This window comes from Mus caroli, chromosome 7 (assembly GCF_900094665.2).
Source record: "Mus caroli chromosome 7, CAROLI_EIJ_v1.1, whole genome shotgun sequence".
Lineage (NCBI taxonomy): Eukaryota > Metazoa > Chordata > Mammalia > Rodentia > Muridae > Mus > Mus caroli.
Window position 1 is genome coordinate 146,212,314 of NC_034576.1, and position 18,054 is coordinate 146,230,367.

An 18,054-nucleotide genomic window follows, 5' to 3' on the forward strand; every position below is an offset into this window, starting at 1 on the left:
GGAACTAATGGGGTGGGGTTCAGCAGTCTCCTCTTTACAGATGAGACCCTCAGCCTCAGCCTCAGCCTTCCTCTAGGAATGGAGTGGAAGGTCTGAGTGAGTCCCGAGACTATCAGTTGTCACCCTGTTACAGCGATCTGTTCTCTTTCCACATGAGAGTATCTCTTGCCCACAATATGGTAGAACCCACTTCTGCAGCTATCATAACCACTGGATTTCCCACAGCTCCAAGGCCCTTGACTCTCTGACAGCACAACTTGAATTTGGACTTCTGGGTGCCCAGGTTATAGCTGTCAGAAGTGAACTCTCTGGGACCTCTTCAGGTGATTATGAACTCCACTCATCAGGATTCCACCCTGGTGACCCAGAAACCCCTAGTGTCATTATGTAGGAATTACAGTCCATTATGAGAATTCTGGAGGAGGAACAGACATTGAGAGGTTAGTACAAAAATGGCAAACAGCTAGGGTTCTGAGACATTCCTCCAGGACAAGCCCATGGTGTTGGCTGTGTGCTGACCTCACATGTGGCCTCCTGCCTGTGNGGCCTCTTTTGGGGGGGGGGGGGTCAGCAGTGCTCTGTGCAGAGGAGGCCAGTGCCTCCTAGTGGACAATCTTCTTAGTCTATAAAGATCTTCCCTCCCTCCATCCCTTCCTCCTCTCCCATCTACTCTTTCCTTTCCTTTCCTTTCCTTTCCTTTCCTTTCCTTTCCTTTCCTTTCCTTTCCTTTCCTTTCCTTTCCTTTCCTTTCCTTTCCTTTCCTTTCCTTTTTTTCCAGTATGAGCTCATGTAGTCCAACTAGCTTTGAAACCATTATGTAGCTAAGGATGACCTTGAACCACCAATCTTCCCGGCTCCATCAGGAGCGGGGAGTTGCAGCAAGCTCAGGGCGTCATTCATGCCAGGCAAGTTCTCTGCCCACTGAGCTTCACCCCTGCCCCTGTAAATACATTTTTCACAAAGACACTTCTGTCTTGTTCGTTTCGTCTCCAGACCAATCTGAAGAAGTTTATGGACCACACTCAGCATCGTTCAGTGGAGAAGCTGGCCAAGCTGCTGGACAGAGGCCTGGATCCCAATTTCCATGACCTGGAGACTGGAGGTAGGTGTTCATGAAGGGGGTCTTTTCTGTATACTCTAGCGGGTAAAGCATTTGTCTATTCCTTGGTTCAGGTTACTCTGCATCATTCATCTTCCATGCTTGGCTTGGTTTTACCTGGGCTTTGCCGTGGCTCCTTGTCTTAGGGTTTCTACTGCTGTGATGAAACACCATGACCAAAGCAACTTGGGGAGGAACGGGTTTTTTCAGCTTAGGCTTCCACATCATGTTCATCATCAAAGGAAGCCAGGACAGAAACTTAAGCAGAGCAGGAACCTGGAGGCAGGAGCTGATGCAGAGGCCACAGTTACTGGCTTGCTCCCTATGGCTTGCTCAGCCCAGGACCACAAGCCCAGGGAAGTCACCACTCACCATTGGCTGGGCCCTCTCCCTCGTCAATCACTAAATAAGAAAATGCCCTATGGATAGAACTCATGGAACGTCTTCTCAGTTGAGATTCCCTCCTTGCAGATAACTCTAGCTTGTATCAACTTGACATAAAATTAGCTTCTATGCTCCCTAGGCATGTAACTTCTGATATGAAGGCCTGTATTTTTCTCCCTGCTGTTGCCTCTGGCTCAGTACATGTACACAGTAGGTGCTCCTTGCATAGGTGCTAGAAAATAAGAAAGTGAATAGATGCCATACATGTGTGGGGCCATTGTCTGCTGACTGGGGGCCTTCTGCGAGCCCCTGGGGTGCATGTGCTAAGCAGCCAGCACTGTAGCATGCTTGGGTTTTTCCCTCTGCCTGGGTGCAGGCTTCCTCACAGACAGGCAGCTGCATGCACATATCTTGTGCTCCCTGTGGGTGTTGAGTTCCTTAGGCTTGAAATACCCTTGGGAGAAAGCTGCACTGGTTGGGGAGGGGGCTCTTGGCCCTGCACTGCTAACACCTGGTCTGACTGTTCTCTGCTGTGGGCTAGGTCTAGGGTGTGTGGGGTGCTGCTGAGTCCCCCACTAGATGTCAGTAGGGCAATCCAGAGTGCCTTCCCTTGTTGCTAGTATCTTCTGCTTTTACTGGGTAGAGCTTAACAGCAACCCAGGTGAACACTGGCCAAGGGCTGATATGATGGCCAAGGATGGCAGGCAGAGATCCAGGGACTCTCCCCAGCAGCTTGGATCTGCTTGGTCTGGTATGTGATCTTGGGTCAGGAGAGACTTGACCTTAGCATTGGGGTCCTTTTTCCTGCCTTCTTTTCTTCTCTCCCTCCCTCTCCTCCCAGGATACCCCAGGTCCACTGCTAGCTCCCACATGGATTCCTGTCACACCTCGAAATTAATATGTGCACAAGATATGGAGGTGTCTTTTAAAGTGTGGATCTTGTCTGTCATTTGGGGCAGCCTGGCTGACCTGTCAAGCTGAGGTGGGCCCCACTGCGTACTGATCTTGCTGGCATAACCTAGTCTGAGCCCTGATGCAGGCTGGGTTGCCTCTTTGCTCCTGCACTTCTTTGGGTTTAATTGTAAGCAGCATGAGAACTGGGAGAGGGCTCGTTTCTGAGGATGGTGGTGACATCGAACATATCAGGAGAGATTAGGTGTCCTGGTGAGGGGGATGTGAGAGGAGGTCCTGACCAGAATAAGCAGGCACCAGCCCAAGGAAGAAGCCCCCTGAGGGAAGAAAGTGATATTTCTGTGCCTTGTGGTGACTAGGTGCCTCCTGTGGCCTCAGGGCTCCTGACTTTGTATGTCTGATCCCTGCTTTCCTCATGGCTCTACATTGATGCTCCCATGTATTGATCTTGGGCTAGCTCTGGCTTGTCCCATTCAATGACATACAGCCCCTGTACTCTTGGTATGGAAATGAAGTGTAGCCAGGAATGACACATGTCCACAACCCCAGCACTCAGAAAGCTAAGACAGGAGGATTGCAAGTTCACTTCCAGCTTGGGCCACATAGCAAGACCCTGTCTCAGATTTAAAGGTAAAAAAAGGACTATGGGTGTAGTTCAGTGGTAGAGCCCTTTTAGGTTCTTTCCCCATCACACATACACATACACACACACACACACACACACACACACAAAGAGGGAAAAGGTCTATGGGCCTGTGAGTTCCCAAGGAGCCTTCAAATCTCCACAGATGACCTTCATCCAGGCCCGTGGCTCTGTCCTCAAGGTCTGTGGCCTGTATTTTCTTCTAATCATGAGTCAGTGGCCTTGGTGGTAAGCCACTCAGGTCTGGCTCTCTCTCCTTGTTTCATGGTGACTGTTTCTTGAAGATTCTATAAGGGACCAGACCAGGTAGTATGAGCCTCTCACCTTGCCTTGTTCAGTAGAACAGGCTAGTGTCCGCAGTGGGAGTTTTCTTCCTGATGGGAGCTGTGGCTCCTTTGTTCCCATCCCTTTTTACTTCAGGGTCTTTGGTTCTGAGGTTTGAAGCAGCTGTCATCCTGGAGCAGACCCCAGTTGACACTGACAGTTTTGAAGCAGAGGTGTACATGTGGTGGCCTCTCTTAGCCCCATCTGGAGCTAGAACAGAGGTAGTAATGATGGGCAAGGAGCTGGCTCTTAGAGAAATTCCAAGAGATTCTGCCCTCTCAGCTCCTGCTATGAGGGACCTGGAAGCTCAGAGTATGGATTCCACACGTGATGATTATTCTGTGTTCTCTGAAATGCAGCCAGTGTTCAGTGAAACACACTGATCTAGCTAACCAGGGATTGACAAAGAAAGCCAAAGAATATGTCTGTCCTCTCTCCTGTCATTGCCCTGTAAGAAACAGGCTGTGGTATCTATAGACCTCTTAATGGAATCCATTGGTCTTAGAATAATATAGAGATGATTAAAAGTCAAATATAACATAGCTTTATAGAAGGAGTTTGTGGTGGTGCTCGCCTTTAATCTCAGCACTTGGGAGGCAGAGGCAGAGGCAGAGGCAGAGGCAGAGGCAGAGGCAGAGGCAGAGGCAGAGGCAGAGGCAGAGGCAGAGGCAGAGGCAGAGGCAGAGGCAGANGGCAGAGGCAGAGGCAGAGGCAGAGGCAGAGGCAGAGGCAGAGGCAGAGGCAGAGGCAGAGGCAGAGGCAGAGGCAGAGGCAGAGGCAGAGGCATATGGAGCTCTGTGAGTTTGAGGCTAGCCTGAACTACAAAGTAAGTTCCAGGATTGTCAAGGCTATACAGTAAAACCCTGTCTGGAGAGGAGGGATGGGATAGGAGGCTTCTAGGTGTCCCAAGGCCCCTAGACTTTGTCCTCCATGGGCACTGAGAGACAGCTGTGTAACTGTGGCTACAACGTAGGCTGTTAGCTGATTAAAATGAGCGAACGCTGGAGAGAAGCAACGGGAATGCTAAGCCGGTCCTGATACAGCACTCCTGGTCAAGGGTGGCTGTTCTGGAGTCATCAGCAAAGGCAGGCCTAGCCAGATGTGGCTGCAGAGCACAGCAGACATATGGGGTTAGAGAGGGACATACCATTCTAGAAACCCTTTCCTACCGTACCCATGGAGGGCTTGGGGTTTTTTAGGGTGCTTGACAGAAATTATTTGTAATTTTGTTGTTTGTTATAGGTGTGTGTGTGTGTGTGTAGGGCAGAGGGCAACATTGTATTTCTCTAGAGCTGTCCATGTTCCCTTTCTTTGAGACAGGGTCTCTCAGTGTCTCACTGGCCTGGTGCTCTCAAGCTAGGTTAGGTAGGCTAGCCGGCTGGTGAGCCCCAGGATTCCATCTGTGACTGCGTCCCCTGCACCGGGGGTATAAGTGGATACCCCATGCCTGGCTTTTTATATAGGTTCAGGGGATCTGAACTCAATTCCTTAGGCATGCACAGAAAACACTTTAGCAACGGAGCCATCTAACGCCCCAGCTCCACTCTTGTTTCCAGATGGGTGCTTGCCTCCTCTAGCTCTAACAGACTTTGGCTATTCCTTTCACATTTTAGAAGCTCCAAGCTGGGTTTGGTGACTTTCTGAGTCACCCTCTGAATAGCAGACTCGCTGCACACCAGATACCCTATGGAGAGTCAAACTCAGCTTCCTTCTGAAGGCCAAGGCATGCCACCAGTCTCGGCCTCAGCTCTGCATCTCAGACTCAGCTGCACTGGGGATCTGTAGCTGAGACAGCAATCATTCTGGGTTCACTGATGTGCAAGTGACATGGGGATCCTGGTGGGGTGACCTGCCACTTAAAGCCACATGGTCTGTCAACAATAGTAGATGTCCATAGCTGCTGGAAATGCCAATCTCATTAAATAATATAAAGAGAAAACTTGTCCTAGTGGAGGGGTCCTTGGGTTACTCTCTGCCATGGTGGGACTCCTGGGATGTCAGATGGATGACAGCTCCAAGCCCTGGAGAGGCAGTCACAGTGACAGCCCTGGGGGACTTAGTCCATCTCTTTCCCACTCTGGGTTCCTGAGCTTTGAAGTTTGCTCAGATGAGAGAAAGGCATCTGATTAATGAACCAGAAACTTGCTTTACCTCCAAAACCTCCGAGAAAGGCTTGGAATAGCACAGTCCCCTGCCTGGCTGCTCCTGCAGAGCCATTTTGCTCATCTGGACTCACTTCTAAGACCTGGTCACCACTGGTCCTAGTCTGCTTTCTGTTCACTGTGATAAGCATAGTGACCAAAAACAGCTGGGGGAGGAAAGGGTTTATTGCAGCCTACAGTTGAAGTCTATTGTGAAGGGAAGTCAGGACAGGGATGCCAGGTAGGGGGACCTTGGCGTGGGAACTGAAGCAGAAGCCATGGAGGAGTGCTGCTTACCGTCTTGCTCCCTGTGGGTTGCTCAGCCTGCCTATGGACCCAGCCCAAGGTGTGACATCTCCCACAGTGGTGAGGACCCTCCCATATCAATAATTCACCAAGAAAATGTGCCACAGGCTTGCCCAGAGGCCAGTCTGATGGAAACATTTTCTCAGTTGAGGTTCCCTCTTCCTAGCCGACTCTAGCTTATGTCAAGTTGACAAAAACCCCAGGCAGCACACCAAACGAGAGGTTCCGGGCAGTGATGCTCCGGAGCTGTCAGTGGGGGTGGGGCTGCTTCTAGCTAAGTTCTTTATCATCCTTGAGAGGCGCTGTTTCCACCCACATATGGCTGTGGTGGGCTCCTGGGGAGCCCGGTCCAGCTCCCACACGGCCCAATTAGGAGCTTTTGTGGACATTCTGTTTCCCCTTACTTGGAGCTCTGTGACTTGGGGAGTGGAGGGGCCTGTCTGATGACTTATGGTCTGTCTGTCACACAATGAATCACAGTGCATGATCGATACCCCAGGAATTGCTGTGTCTGGAGGGAGGGAGCAGGGTTCTGAGACCTCATAAACATGAGTCTGCAGACAATGAGAGAGATGTGCAAATGAAGGCAGCCTGCCGCCAGTTCATAAATACTCCCCCCTCCAGTGAGTCGGGTGCGTCTGGTTGGTCCTTGGAGTTCTAATAAAGAGGCCTATTGTTAGGCGAGAACTCGGATGTGGTACCTAGTTATTTTGCAATCCTTCTTTATGCACCTGCTCCCATAGGAGCATGGGAAGCTCATGAGCTAGAAGATAAGGTTCATCAAATATGGAAGGTGAACCACGAAAGGCAGTCTTGGAAGGAAATGAGCCTGGGATTGGGTCTAGGGTCCATAAAGAACCAGTTTTAGGGGCACAGGAAAATCCCACTGGGCAACTGGGATATATCTCAGAGCCAGAGCATACAGAGCCTGTATGCCCGAGGTCTTGGGTTCCAATCCAACAACAACAAACAAGAAACGGATGTGGTGGCATACACTTTGCAATTCCAACACTCAGGGTGGGAGGCAAGAGGATCCGGAGTTCAAGGCCATCCTTAGCTACATAGCAAGTTGGAAACTAGCCTAGGATACATGAGACCATGTCTCAAAATAATTGATTAATTAAGTCTAGCCCTGAGTGTGGACATTCCCACATGCTCCTGCACCAGTCTCTCTGTCACTAACAGTCAAAACTGGTATACTGTGTTTGTCACAACTGAGGCTCAGGGGTTACACTAGGGCTACTCTTGGGGGGGATGTCACAGATTCTGTGGGGTTTGTCAAACATGTGACTCCTGTACCCACCATCCAGCATAATCGGGGACCCCATCACTGTCTACACACCCCACGTGCTTGGCTGTCTTCTCCTCTTAGCCACAGTCACCTGTGTCCCTGTTGTCACCTCCTTTCCTACAATGTCACTGTGGGAACTGGGCAGTATGTTGCAGCCATACCAGCTTCATTCATCCAGTGGCCTGTGCCCAAGTTCCATCAGTGTCTGTTTGTGTCTCTTTAACAACATATTTACTTAATTGTGTGTTGGGAGAGTATGTGCACTGTGAACATATGTGGAGGTCAGAGGAACTCGTGGAGTCATTTCTCGACTTTCACTTTTATGTGGGGGTCTGGGGATTGAACTCAGATTCTCAGGTTTTCTCTGCAAGCACTTTACCTACTGAGCCATCTCAGTTGGCCCAGATGAATTCTTCAGAGTTCTAAATAACATTCTTCCCTTTCAGCAGGTTTCTTTTTAATTTTTAATAAAATATTTATTGACTTAGAATAGAAAAATGATTCCATGCAATCTTTAACAATTATGAACATAGGTTTTCCTTTCCTCTTTCTTTTTATTTTTACATTTTTCAGATAGTTCAGGCTGACCTTAGACGCAAAGCAATCCTCCTTCCTCAACTTCTCAGAGTGCTCAGAGAAATAGGTCTATGCTACCATACTCAGCTTAGACATATATTTTCAGCTTTCTTGTGTCAACTCCTAGAGCATGAGTGTGGCTGGGTAGAATGTGCTTGATTAAAAAAAATAACTATAATTATTCCAGGTATATGGCTGTTTTGCCTGCCTGCATGTCTGTGTATCACATTGTACAGTGCCAGTGGTGGCTAAAAGAGGTCATCAGATCTGGAACAGGAGTTACAGACCGTTATAAACCTTCACTCGAGTCTTAGAATTTCTACTGCTGTGATAAAACACCATGACCAAAATGCAAGTTTGAGAGGAAAGGGTTTATGTAGCTTACACTTCCACATCACTGGTTATTATCGAAGGAGTTCAGGACAGGAACTCAAGCAGGGCAGGGACCTGGAGGCAGGAGCTGACACAGAAGCTGTGGAAGAGTGCTTCTTACTGACTTGTTCCCCATGACTTGCTTCATAATAGAAGCCTGGACCACCAGCCCAGGGATGGCACCATCCCATCAATCACTAATTAAGAAAATGCCCTCCAGGCTTGTCTACAGCCTGATCTTACAGAGGCATTTTCTTAATTGAGGCTTCTTCTCTTTAAATGACGAACTCATATCAACAGTTGACATAAAACTGTTCCATACAAAGTGGTTGCTGGGCATTGAACCCAAGCTCTCTAGAAGGGCAGTCAGTGCTCTTAAAGTGCTTAGTCACCTTTCTAGCCACATTGTGCTTTGTTTTGTAAAAGACACCCTAGGTGGCTGCACCCAGTCTCATTTGTGTCAGTGATGAGGGAGCAGGGCCCTCTGTCCTCAAGGGTTAAGGGCTCAGCGTTTTGTGTTTGGCCGTTCTGAGTGGCTGCAGTGTGACCCCTGTGGGGTGTCACCTGGAGGGGTGAGTACATTTCCTAGGGACCTGGGGCACAGCACAGTGTTCCAGGTGTTTCACGTGTAACCATCTGTCTGTCAGTTCTCTTTGCTGAGGATTTTGTTCAGGCGTCTCATGCACTTGGTGGGGGAGGTTATAAAGTTTACAAGTTTTCTGTGCATATTGAATGCCAGCATCTCCTGCATTTGTGTTTGATGTTGGAAATATTTTCTCTAAGCCTGTGAATAACAGAGTGACTTTAACTTTAAAATCTTTATTTATGTGTATATGTGTTACTATGTATGTGCATGCATGTGTGTGTGCACATCTGTGTGTGCCCATAGAGGCCAGTAGAGGGCATCAGATCCCCTAGAGCTGGAGTTATAGGCAGTTATGTGCTATCTGACTCAGGTGCTAGGAACCAAATTCAAAACTTCTGCAAGAGTAGCCTGTGCTCTTAATTGCAGAGTCATCTCTCTGACCCAAAGGTTTTTGTTGTTGTTGTTATTGTTCATTTGCTAAAGAAACCTTTCTTAGAAAAAGCTTTGCCTTAGGGAGTGTCTGCAGACCGCTTACCCATTGTTACCCTTTGACATCAGTGTGGCATATTTTGCCACCATTGGCCCTCAGATCCACATACAAGTGTTATAAAGCCCATGCACTATTCTGATTTCCTCAGTTTCTCTAGATGTTTTCTTCCTGTCAGAGGATTTCAGGGCCCTGCAGCATCTTTACTTGCCATGTCTCTGTGGGCTGCATGGCTTTCATGGTTGCTTGGACTTGATGACCCTGGCAGCTTTGAGGACTGGCCTGGTATTTATGCAGATGCCCCTCCGTGCACATTTGTCCAGTGCTTTCTTCCTGACTGGATCTAGCAGCTCCTGCTGTCAGCCAAACTGACTGCTGTGACGCTGACCTCCCCTAGCATGGCCCTGACTGCAGCTTTTCTTCCCTGAGAGCCACCCGCTGAGCCTGTCCCATACAGTGTGTTTTGGAAGGGGCTCAGTTGGCACAGCTCACTGTTAAGGAGTGGGGACTTATGTCCTGCCTCCTGGAGGGTACAATGGAGACTGGTGTCTGTCTGTGAGATTGTCCCCCCCCACCATGCCATGTACTGGTCACCCAGTCTCTGTGTGGGTTGTGCTTTATGCAGATGTCCCTGAGGGATGGGCTTCAGGATCCCTCAGGTCTGAGCTCCAGCTGTGCTCACATCACACAGAACCTGTGCGCATCCCCCCCGGCAGCCTGCAGCATCTCTAGATTGCTTATAAAACCTGATTCATGGACGCTGTGAAAACCACTCTGACATTGTGTTATTTCCTGGTTATATTTTATTGTTGTTATTTTTCAATCTGTGCATTGCATTAACTTTACCTGGGAAGATGTGAACGAACTTCTGTTCACTCTGGATAGAGCAGAACAAAGAAACAACCCCAAGCCCAGACTAATGACTTAATCAGGCTGAGTGACAGGAACAGTGAGGGGTGAAGGGTTACTTATAGGAGTGCCGGTGACCCTAAAACAGCTGCATCACTGCAAAGCCCCACCCCAACTTAGGTAATGTCCCCCTATCTGCAAAATGGAGCCCTGCTTCATTAGCCTTCAGTTTGTATCCGATAGCACCTTGGAAGAGACCACATGTAGCAGAGCAGAGTTTCATACACCTGGGAGGGAAGGCCGGGTGGGAGCAGCTGGATCTCAGGTCTGGGTCTGATAACCTCCCTCCCCTCGTCCTATGAGAGAATGTCCACCGGCCTGACCTTGGGGCTCTCTTGCGAGCATCAGCTGCTCTGGTGAAGATGGGGCCCAGCCAGTATGAGAGAGGAAAGTGTTTTCTGATGCTGGGGTTGGCTCTGCTCACCAGTGAGTGCCTGGTTGACACTGTAGCCTCTGCTGGGAAGCAGTTACCCAGGGTGCATTTGTTTTGCATCTTGCATTTCACATTTGGGGTGGCTCAGGTCAGCCTGTGTGCCCCACCTCCAGTCCCCACATCTGTGATACACTCATTATTCCTCCCTGTGTTCAAGTTTCCATCCCGGGAACCCTCAGTCTCCTAAGTCAGTGTTTCAAGAACCCTGCTAGAGGTCACCCAGCCCTTCAGAGGAAAACTGGTTTTCACTGCCATAGCTGTTGCCTGATATGGGAGGGACTGCCCCACCAGATGCTTGATTTCTGGGACCCCTTGTCTTATACATGGAACACACACACACACACACACACACACACACACACCACAGACACAGAGGTACCCTTCAGCTGCTGCTCTGAGTCCCTTACATTCCCTCCTTGCCCTTCCTGGTGTGGTGTGCTCTATCCCTGTAGCCTGTCTGGAGCTCTCAGCTGGCCTGCCAGGGTCCTGCCTCTTTCCCTTCCTCCTGGTGTCTCTTGGAATATACCTGGTTATGCTCCCAGGATATTTCTAGGGTGATGGTGTGCCTATAAGGTAAAGTGACCCAAGTTCAGGTAACAGCCTCTGCTCAGGTGTACTTGCTAAGTTCTAACGTGTTTTAGAAACCAAGGCGATTTCAACAAGTGAAAAATGAGGACTTTTTTTCAAGACACTGTATTGCACACACCTGTGTGGGGCCGGCTCTCACGTAACCAGATGCCCACTGTTTTGACTGGATGTGGCCAGCAAGCCCTCAGGATCCACCTGTCTCTGTTGGGGTGACAGACAGGCACACTTGCACTCCGCTTTTATGTGGGTGCTGGGGATCATTGTGCAGCAGGTACGCTACCCACTGAGCTTCCTCCCCTGCCTCAAGATGGAGACTCAAGACCAACAGTGCTCAACCTGTGGGTCACAACTCCTTTAGGGGGTTGAACAACCCTTTCAGAGGGGTCGCATATCATATCTTTACGTGATGATTCATAACAGTAGCAAAATTTCAGTTATGAAGTAGCAACAAAATAATTTTCTAGTTGGGGGCTCACCACAACATGAGGAACTGTATTAAAGGGTCACAGCATCAGGAAGATTGAGGACTGCTACTGTGGAGTGTTGCCACTCTGGGTCACAGAAACTTGTAGGTTGTCCTGGTGATCTGTGGTCACTTGAATGTGGCACCTAGGGGACCCCAGTTTTTAATCTCTGACAGCCACAAAGAGTCTGCATGCATCACGGAATGGAAAGAGAAAGGGTGCCAGCCTTTCCAGTGTCCAATAAGAGTTCTCTCCAGTTGCGCCTATGAGGGACGTGCCAAGATGGAGCCCAGGCTTCTGTCCTCAGTGAGTGGGCTGGAACTCTCCAGACTCATACCACCAAGGCCTACACTGTTGAAACCCTGCTGCTGCTATTTTGATTTACATGTGTGACCCCTTGTGTCTCTGTCATTGTCATGAAGTTGTCTGAATCACCTGGCAGTGTGAAAAAATGGGAAGCGTAGGATCACAGAAAGAGCTGGCCAGTTTCAAGTGCTCTAACAGGGCAGAGTACACAGTAGGGCTTGGCAGCCCTCTCCGCACTTGTTCTAACGCCTCTTTGTTTGGTCCCCTCAGAGACGCCCTTGACCCTGGCTGCCCAGCTCGATGATTCCATGGAGGTCATCAAAGCTCTCAGAAATGGGGGTGCACATTTGGACTTCCGCTCCAGAGATGGGATGACTGCCCTTCACAAGGCTGCCCGCATGAGGAACCAGGTTGCCCTGAAGGTATGTCCTGAGTCTGCCTTGTGTGGGCAGCAGGGTCCTTTATCTGGTCCCTGAGCTATTGTCATGATGGCCTTCTCTCTAGGGAACCATGAATCTCTTCCCACTGGAGCTCAGAAGGGCAGCTGAGTGTCAGGCTCTCCTGCCCCCTCTGTGCTCTAGCTGCTTCTAGAACTACTCACCTTAAGCTACCTTGATCCTTCTAGTCCACAGAAGGGCTCATGTTTCCAATGCATGAGTTGGTGCTAAACCCTGTCATGGTCCCATAGAGGAGGCCTCAAATCCAGTAGAAGTACTGACAGCATGGTTGCCCCCTGTATTGCAACTCTGGGAGCCAGACAGCTGTACCCACACCCATCTTCTCCTGAACTTCCATGTGGCATATAGTACACCAGTCTTCCCCGTGGCCATCTTCCCCACCCCCATTTCCCATGCCTGCCATTCCAGGTCCATTCCCCATACATACCTGTGTTTCCCACAGCCATCTCCCCCCGCCCACTTTTCCCATGCCTGTCTTCTCAGGCCCATCTTCTCCATCCTCCCCACATCCTCCTCCCCACACGGTTCTCCCCATGCCCATCTTTTCCCTACCAGGCAACATTCAGTCTCTTCCTTTCTTCCTTTCTCCCACATCTTTGCTCCTTGCCCCTGTCTGGCAGCACACGCAGTCTTGTCCAGAGAGAAGGTGGCTCCTGATGAGGAGGCCAGGTCCTCTGGCTGCATTTTGATCCAAGATGGAGGTTTTCCTCTCATTCCTGCCATCCTTACCTTACCTCAGCTGCACCTTCCTACATGTTCCTGCCCCTTCCCTGGGACTCACTACCCCTGACTCACTGGGGTCCCGCTGTCCTGGGTGTAAGTTCAAATGCTATGGCTCTCCTTACCAGATGTTACCCTGGTGGCTCTCTGTAGCTGTCTTCTGGGATACAGGATTCTAGGTGCCAGCAGGAACCTGTCAAGGAGCCACAGCTGCCAACTGTCTCCCACCTGGGTGCAGGTGCTGTTCCTGCATCCCCAAATATCACCTGTCACCTTGATTGGCAGTTAGGACTCTCCAGTTTTGTGTGTGTCAGAGGAAGGCAATCAGGTGTCCAGGCATGTCTCAGCCTGTGGGAAAGCGGTCCATGTGTGTATTCATTCCATGTACGAGACCAATGACAACTTTAAATTCTTCCCCTAGACCCTCCTGGAGCTTGGCGCCTCTCCAGATTACAAGGACAGCTACGGGCTCACGCCGCTGTATCACACAGCCATTGTGGGGGGCGACCCTTACTGCTGCGAGCTCCTTCTCCACGAGCATGCTTCCGTGTGCTGCAAGGATGAGAATGGCTGGCATGAGATCCACCAGGTATGGCTCTGCTCGCCATTCCCACTGCTGAGATCCTAGCCCTGCAATGCTGGACCCAGCCTGCAAAGCACCTGAGTGCCAGGCCCTGAAAAGTTTACATTAATCATCAGCATATACATGCTGTCACATTTATGGCTATTTCCCACTGTGCAGGAGAAACTCGGTGGCCACGTGAGGCTGCTGTGTATCTACAACAACCGTTATTTAGAGTGGGGATGGGGCTGAAGGAGTACATCCCTGTTCATGATATCTAGGCCCTGACATTCTAGGAACATGGCAAAGAGGGTACTAGGACCCAGGATGAAGCCCGATAGTTTTGCACAAGACCTGAAATTTTCAGACATTACCTTCTAATCATGAGACTGGTAGATATGTCACCTATGACTTTGTAACCATAGGGCCAGGAAGTGTGATACCCATGACCCTGTCAAGAAACAAAATTCGCCTGATGGTGAATGAAGGTGCAGGAAGGAAGGGTTCAAGTTCAAACTGAGCCCTGTACACCAGCCAAGCAGCTGGGGGAGCCATTGCCAGCTCCCCACTTTTAGACTGGAAGGGATTTCTGGGAAGGTGGGGCTGGCTGGCTGGAGCTAAGCCAGCATAGCTGGGCTCAGAGGGCTAGTGGAAGGAATGTTGAGTCCTCCAAAGCTGGAGATTATAGCCTGGAAGTCAAGGCTTTTGATTCTGGTGGAGTAAGGGTCTGGGTGGGTGGGCAGGAAGGTTGGGGAAGAGAACAGGGATATCTCTCATTGGCCTTGATATGGCTGGCGGTTGTACATCATGATTCTTAGTTTCTTTATCAATCTCTCAATGCCTGTGGTACCTCCCATACCTGCCCCTCCTGGAGGGAGGAGTTGCATGCCCACCTAGTGCCATCCAGGGCCCACTGCTGCAGACTGTAACAGAGAGGGAGGGAGGTCCTGCCCTCCCCTGGCCTGTCACTTATGGGGTTCAGCAGCTCTGGATTGTGGGGCCCCACAGCTTGGAGAAGTTCCCAGGCCTGCATGGACTGAGTGGTACTCTTTGACACCTGCTGCTGGAACCCCAAGCACACACTGGGTGGGGACATCCGAGTGGCAAGCATAATGGCTGTCTCGTCCATGTAGCCAATGTGAGACATGTGAGACCGGCTGTCATACCTATGCTTATTCTGTGAGGGGCTTTCTCCCCACGGTGACTAACCTTAGGTGACAGACAGCTGGGACATGGTACGAGGTGCTAGCTCAGGGTAATTCTAGCCACTGCTCTGACAGAGTACTTACTATAAGATGGGACATGTGTTTAAGAAACCAGTAGACTTTAGGGAAACAGTTGACTCTCCACACGAGGTGAGGCCTGTCCAATCAGCAGAGGCTCTTTTGGGGAAGCCATAGGCACCTAGAAAACCCCAGCTCTGTCCCAGATGCCTTCAGGCTCCACCTACAGCACCAGCCTCTCACCAGGTTCCTGCCTCCCTGTGGACTTCACCCTGGGGGCCCCATCACTGTGAAAAACAACTCTTTAAAACATTATGATTTCTGATCTCTCTGTGCCTCCATATATACATTTCAAAGTCCAGCCATCTTTGAGGACCTTCAAGGGTCTCATTCCAGGACTTCCCAGTGATAACAAGATTTAAGACGCTCTAATCCCTTCTGTAATACTGTGTGGCATTTACTGCACACATTTACCAAGGCCTGTTCAGCCATCTTCAGGTTACTCTCTTGATTTTCTTTTTTGAGGCAGGGTCTCAATCTGTGGCCTGGGGTATCCTGGAACCACTTCATAGAACAAGATAGCTTTGAACTTTAGGGAATCTGCCTGCCTCAGCCTCCAAGGGTTGGGACTGCAGGCATGATATACAGTAACCTGAATGATTTAAGTTTTTTGAGAGTGATGGTTCTACCATGTTTAAGGACAAGAAGAAAAAGAAGTCTATGTGTGTTTAGCATAGATGCAGCATTTCCCCAAGTATTTCTTCTCTCCATGGCTGTAGACTCTGTAGGTGACAGATTCACAGATACAGAGCGCAGGCCGCGTACACATTTCTACCCTAGCTGTTCTGGCTCTTTGGAGAACCCTGTTTCCAGCCCTGAGAACTGGAGTAGCATCTTGCCCACCTGCTTCCCTCTTTCCTCTCAATTCCTGCTGCTTCCCCTTCCTTCCCTGTCCAAGGTTATGCCCAGCCACCAGGAGAGCTCAGTCCCTCCCATGGTGTGGAGCAAGGTTGAGAGTAGCTTCCCAGTTAGTTGTTCAGCTGTCTCCCTGGTCTGGCCCTCACTCGTGCACGGTACCTGCTTGTTTGTATCTGCAGAGGCCTCATGGGGCTCCTGGCCTGTGGTCCCTCCCCCCACCCCATCTTCCCAGCACTGGCTGAGGACTCCACTGCCCATATGTTATTCACACAGCCATGAATGTTGCTGACCGATGGTCAGTGAAACCTGCCACCCACTCAGTGTTCTGACGCCAGGATGAAGCAGTGGACAGACCCCTGACCCAGGAGGGAAACAAGCTAGACAGGAAACAAACAGATATTTAAAAGATCACAAGTGTGTGTGCACACGCATATGTGGACATTTAGGAAGCAGGTATATGTACTCTGTATCCCTATGTGATCGTAGTTTCTGGGCTCGTATAGTGACAGCAGGCACTGGTGTCCTGGAGCAGAAAATGGGTGACTGTGGCTCCTCTGTTCTGCATATTTACAGCTTCTTCACTCATGTCTGTCTGTCTGTCTGTCTCCCTGCCTCACCTCCAGCCTTCTTGCCTGTCCCTTCACCAGGGCAGCCCCTCCTCACAGTCCAGTGACACCACACTTACAGGTCTGGCCCTTTTCATGTAAACCATATGACCCTGGTTCTTACCTTGGACAGCTCTTGGCTGTGGGACCTTGGCTGTCTCTGATTGCTGGGCTCAACAGATGCCAAGTTCCATCAAGGGTCTGGATTGAGAACTTTACCACTTCAGTGTCATCTGGACCTGTCAGTCCCTCAGCCCTTCAGCCCACAGACCATGGTTCTATGGAGACCTTGGAAGACTTTATACTGTTGACTGTTGAAGCCAGTCTCTTGCCTTTTCTTGCAGGGTTTGAACTGCCCTCTAGTGGTCAAGTTTCAATCTAGCCTGGGAACCTTGTTTTTTGTCTCTCTTAGCTGCAGGTTGCTGTGTTTACTAAACAGGGCAGACCTGGGCAGACCTGGCAGGAGTAGGAGGCACAGCCAACACCTCCTAGGTTATCCTTCCAGCCACAGTTCACACTTACCCAGCTAAACACTCCTCCACCCACTACCTACATATACCCTCAAAATAACCCCAGCAGGGTGTTTCCTGTTTCTGTTAACAGGCGAATGAACAGGCCCAGAGAGGGTAACTAACTTGGCTTAAGGTCGCAGAGTGAACAGTTGGCTGAATGAAATTGATCCCTGCCTTGACTTACCTCATTGCTTTCTCCTTCATCTTACCTGCAGACCTCTCAAGAATAAATCATTCTTAACATAACTATGTTTGCGGAGGAAGAGGTGGCACGGGGTGGGTGGGTTTTGTAGGGGTCCACCTAGACTAGTTCTGGCCCTCTTAGAACAGTCCCACAGCCCCAGATTTCTGGGCTCAGGATTTAAAGTTGGTTCCTCTGTGGGTAGCACCACCATCTGATGTAGCATCCTTCTGTGGAGATGTCTGCTCTCTCCTGCTGGCCCGTGGAGTCACCTTCTGGTAGCGCACATGGCAAGTGTCTGGCCAGCTCCCTGGGGTTCTCAGAGCTGTCCCTTGGCTGTCTGTTCCGAAGCCAGGTTTATATCACAGGACGTTTCTGCTGAGGTGTGCACAGGCAGGTGCTGCTGCTGGCTATATCTAGAGCTCTTGTTCGAATTCACATCTGCAAACTAATATCTTTTAATAAACGTTTAAGTTTTTTAATTATATCTGTGTGTACATGTGTAGGCATGAGTTTGTGGGTTCAGGTACCCATGGGAGCCAGAAGAGGGTGTCAGATCCCCTGAACCTGGAGTTACAGGAAATTGTAAGCCACGTAGCATGAGTGCTGGGAACTGAACTTGGGCCCTTTGGAAGAGCAGGGAGCTTTCTTCAAATTTTGTTTTAATTGTTGGATATTTTTATTTTATGTGTATAAGTGTTATACCTGCATGTATGTGTGTCATATGTGTGCAATGCTCTTGAAGACCAGAAGAGGGCACTGGATTCTCTGGAACTGGAGTTGCAGATAGTTTTGAGCTGGCATGACAGTCCTCGGAATTGAACCCAGGTCCTCTGGAAGAACAGGAAGCATTCTTAACTACTGAGCCCCCTTTCCAGCCCTTGAACTCATATCTTTAAAGTTTGTTGTTTAAATACCACTAGTTCTTTTCCTTGGTCCCTAAATAAATACATGTTCAGCATGGACACCTTCGAAAGCACACACACACACACACACACACACACACACACACACACACACAGACAGAGACAGATACAGAGAGACAGAGAGAGAC

General features: G+C 49.8%; 1 protein-coding gene across 1 annotated transcript in view; it reads left to right on the forward strand.

The window, feature by feature from the left end:
- The window catches only part of Shank2 (SH3 and multiple ankyrin repeat domains 2), a 449,788-nt gene that overhangs the window by 79,866 nt on the left and 351,868 nt on the right, over nucleotides 1-18,054 (forward strand). The window contains exons 6-8 of the mRNA XM_029479123.1: nucleotides 994-1,102; nucleotides 12,092-12,243; nucleotides 13,421-13,588. Coding sequence (XP_029334983.1) covers nucleotides 994-1,102; nucleotides 12,092-12,243; nucleotides 13,421-13,588 — 429 coding nt within the window. The remainder of the gene's footprint in view (nucleotides 1-993; nucleotides 1,103-12,091; nucleotides 12,244-13,420; nucleotides 13,589-18,054) is intronic.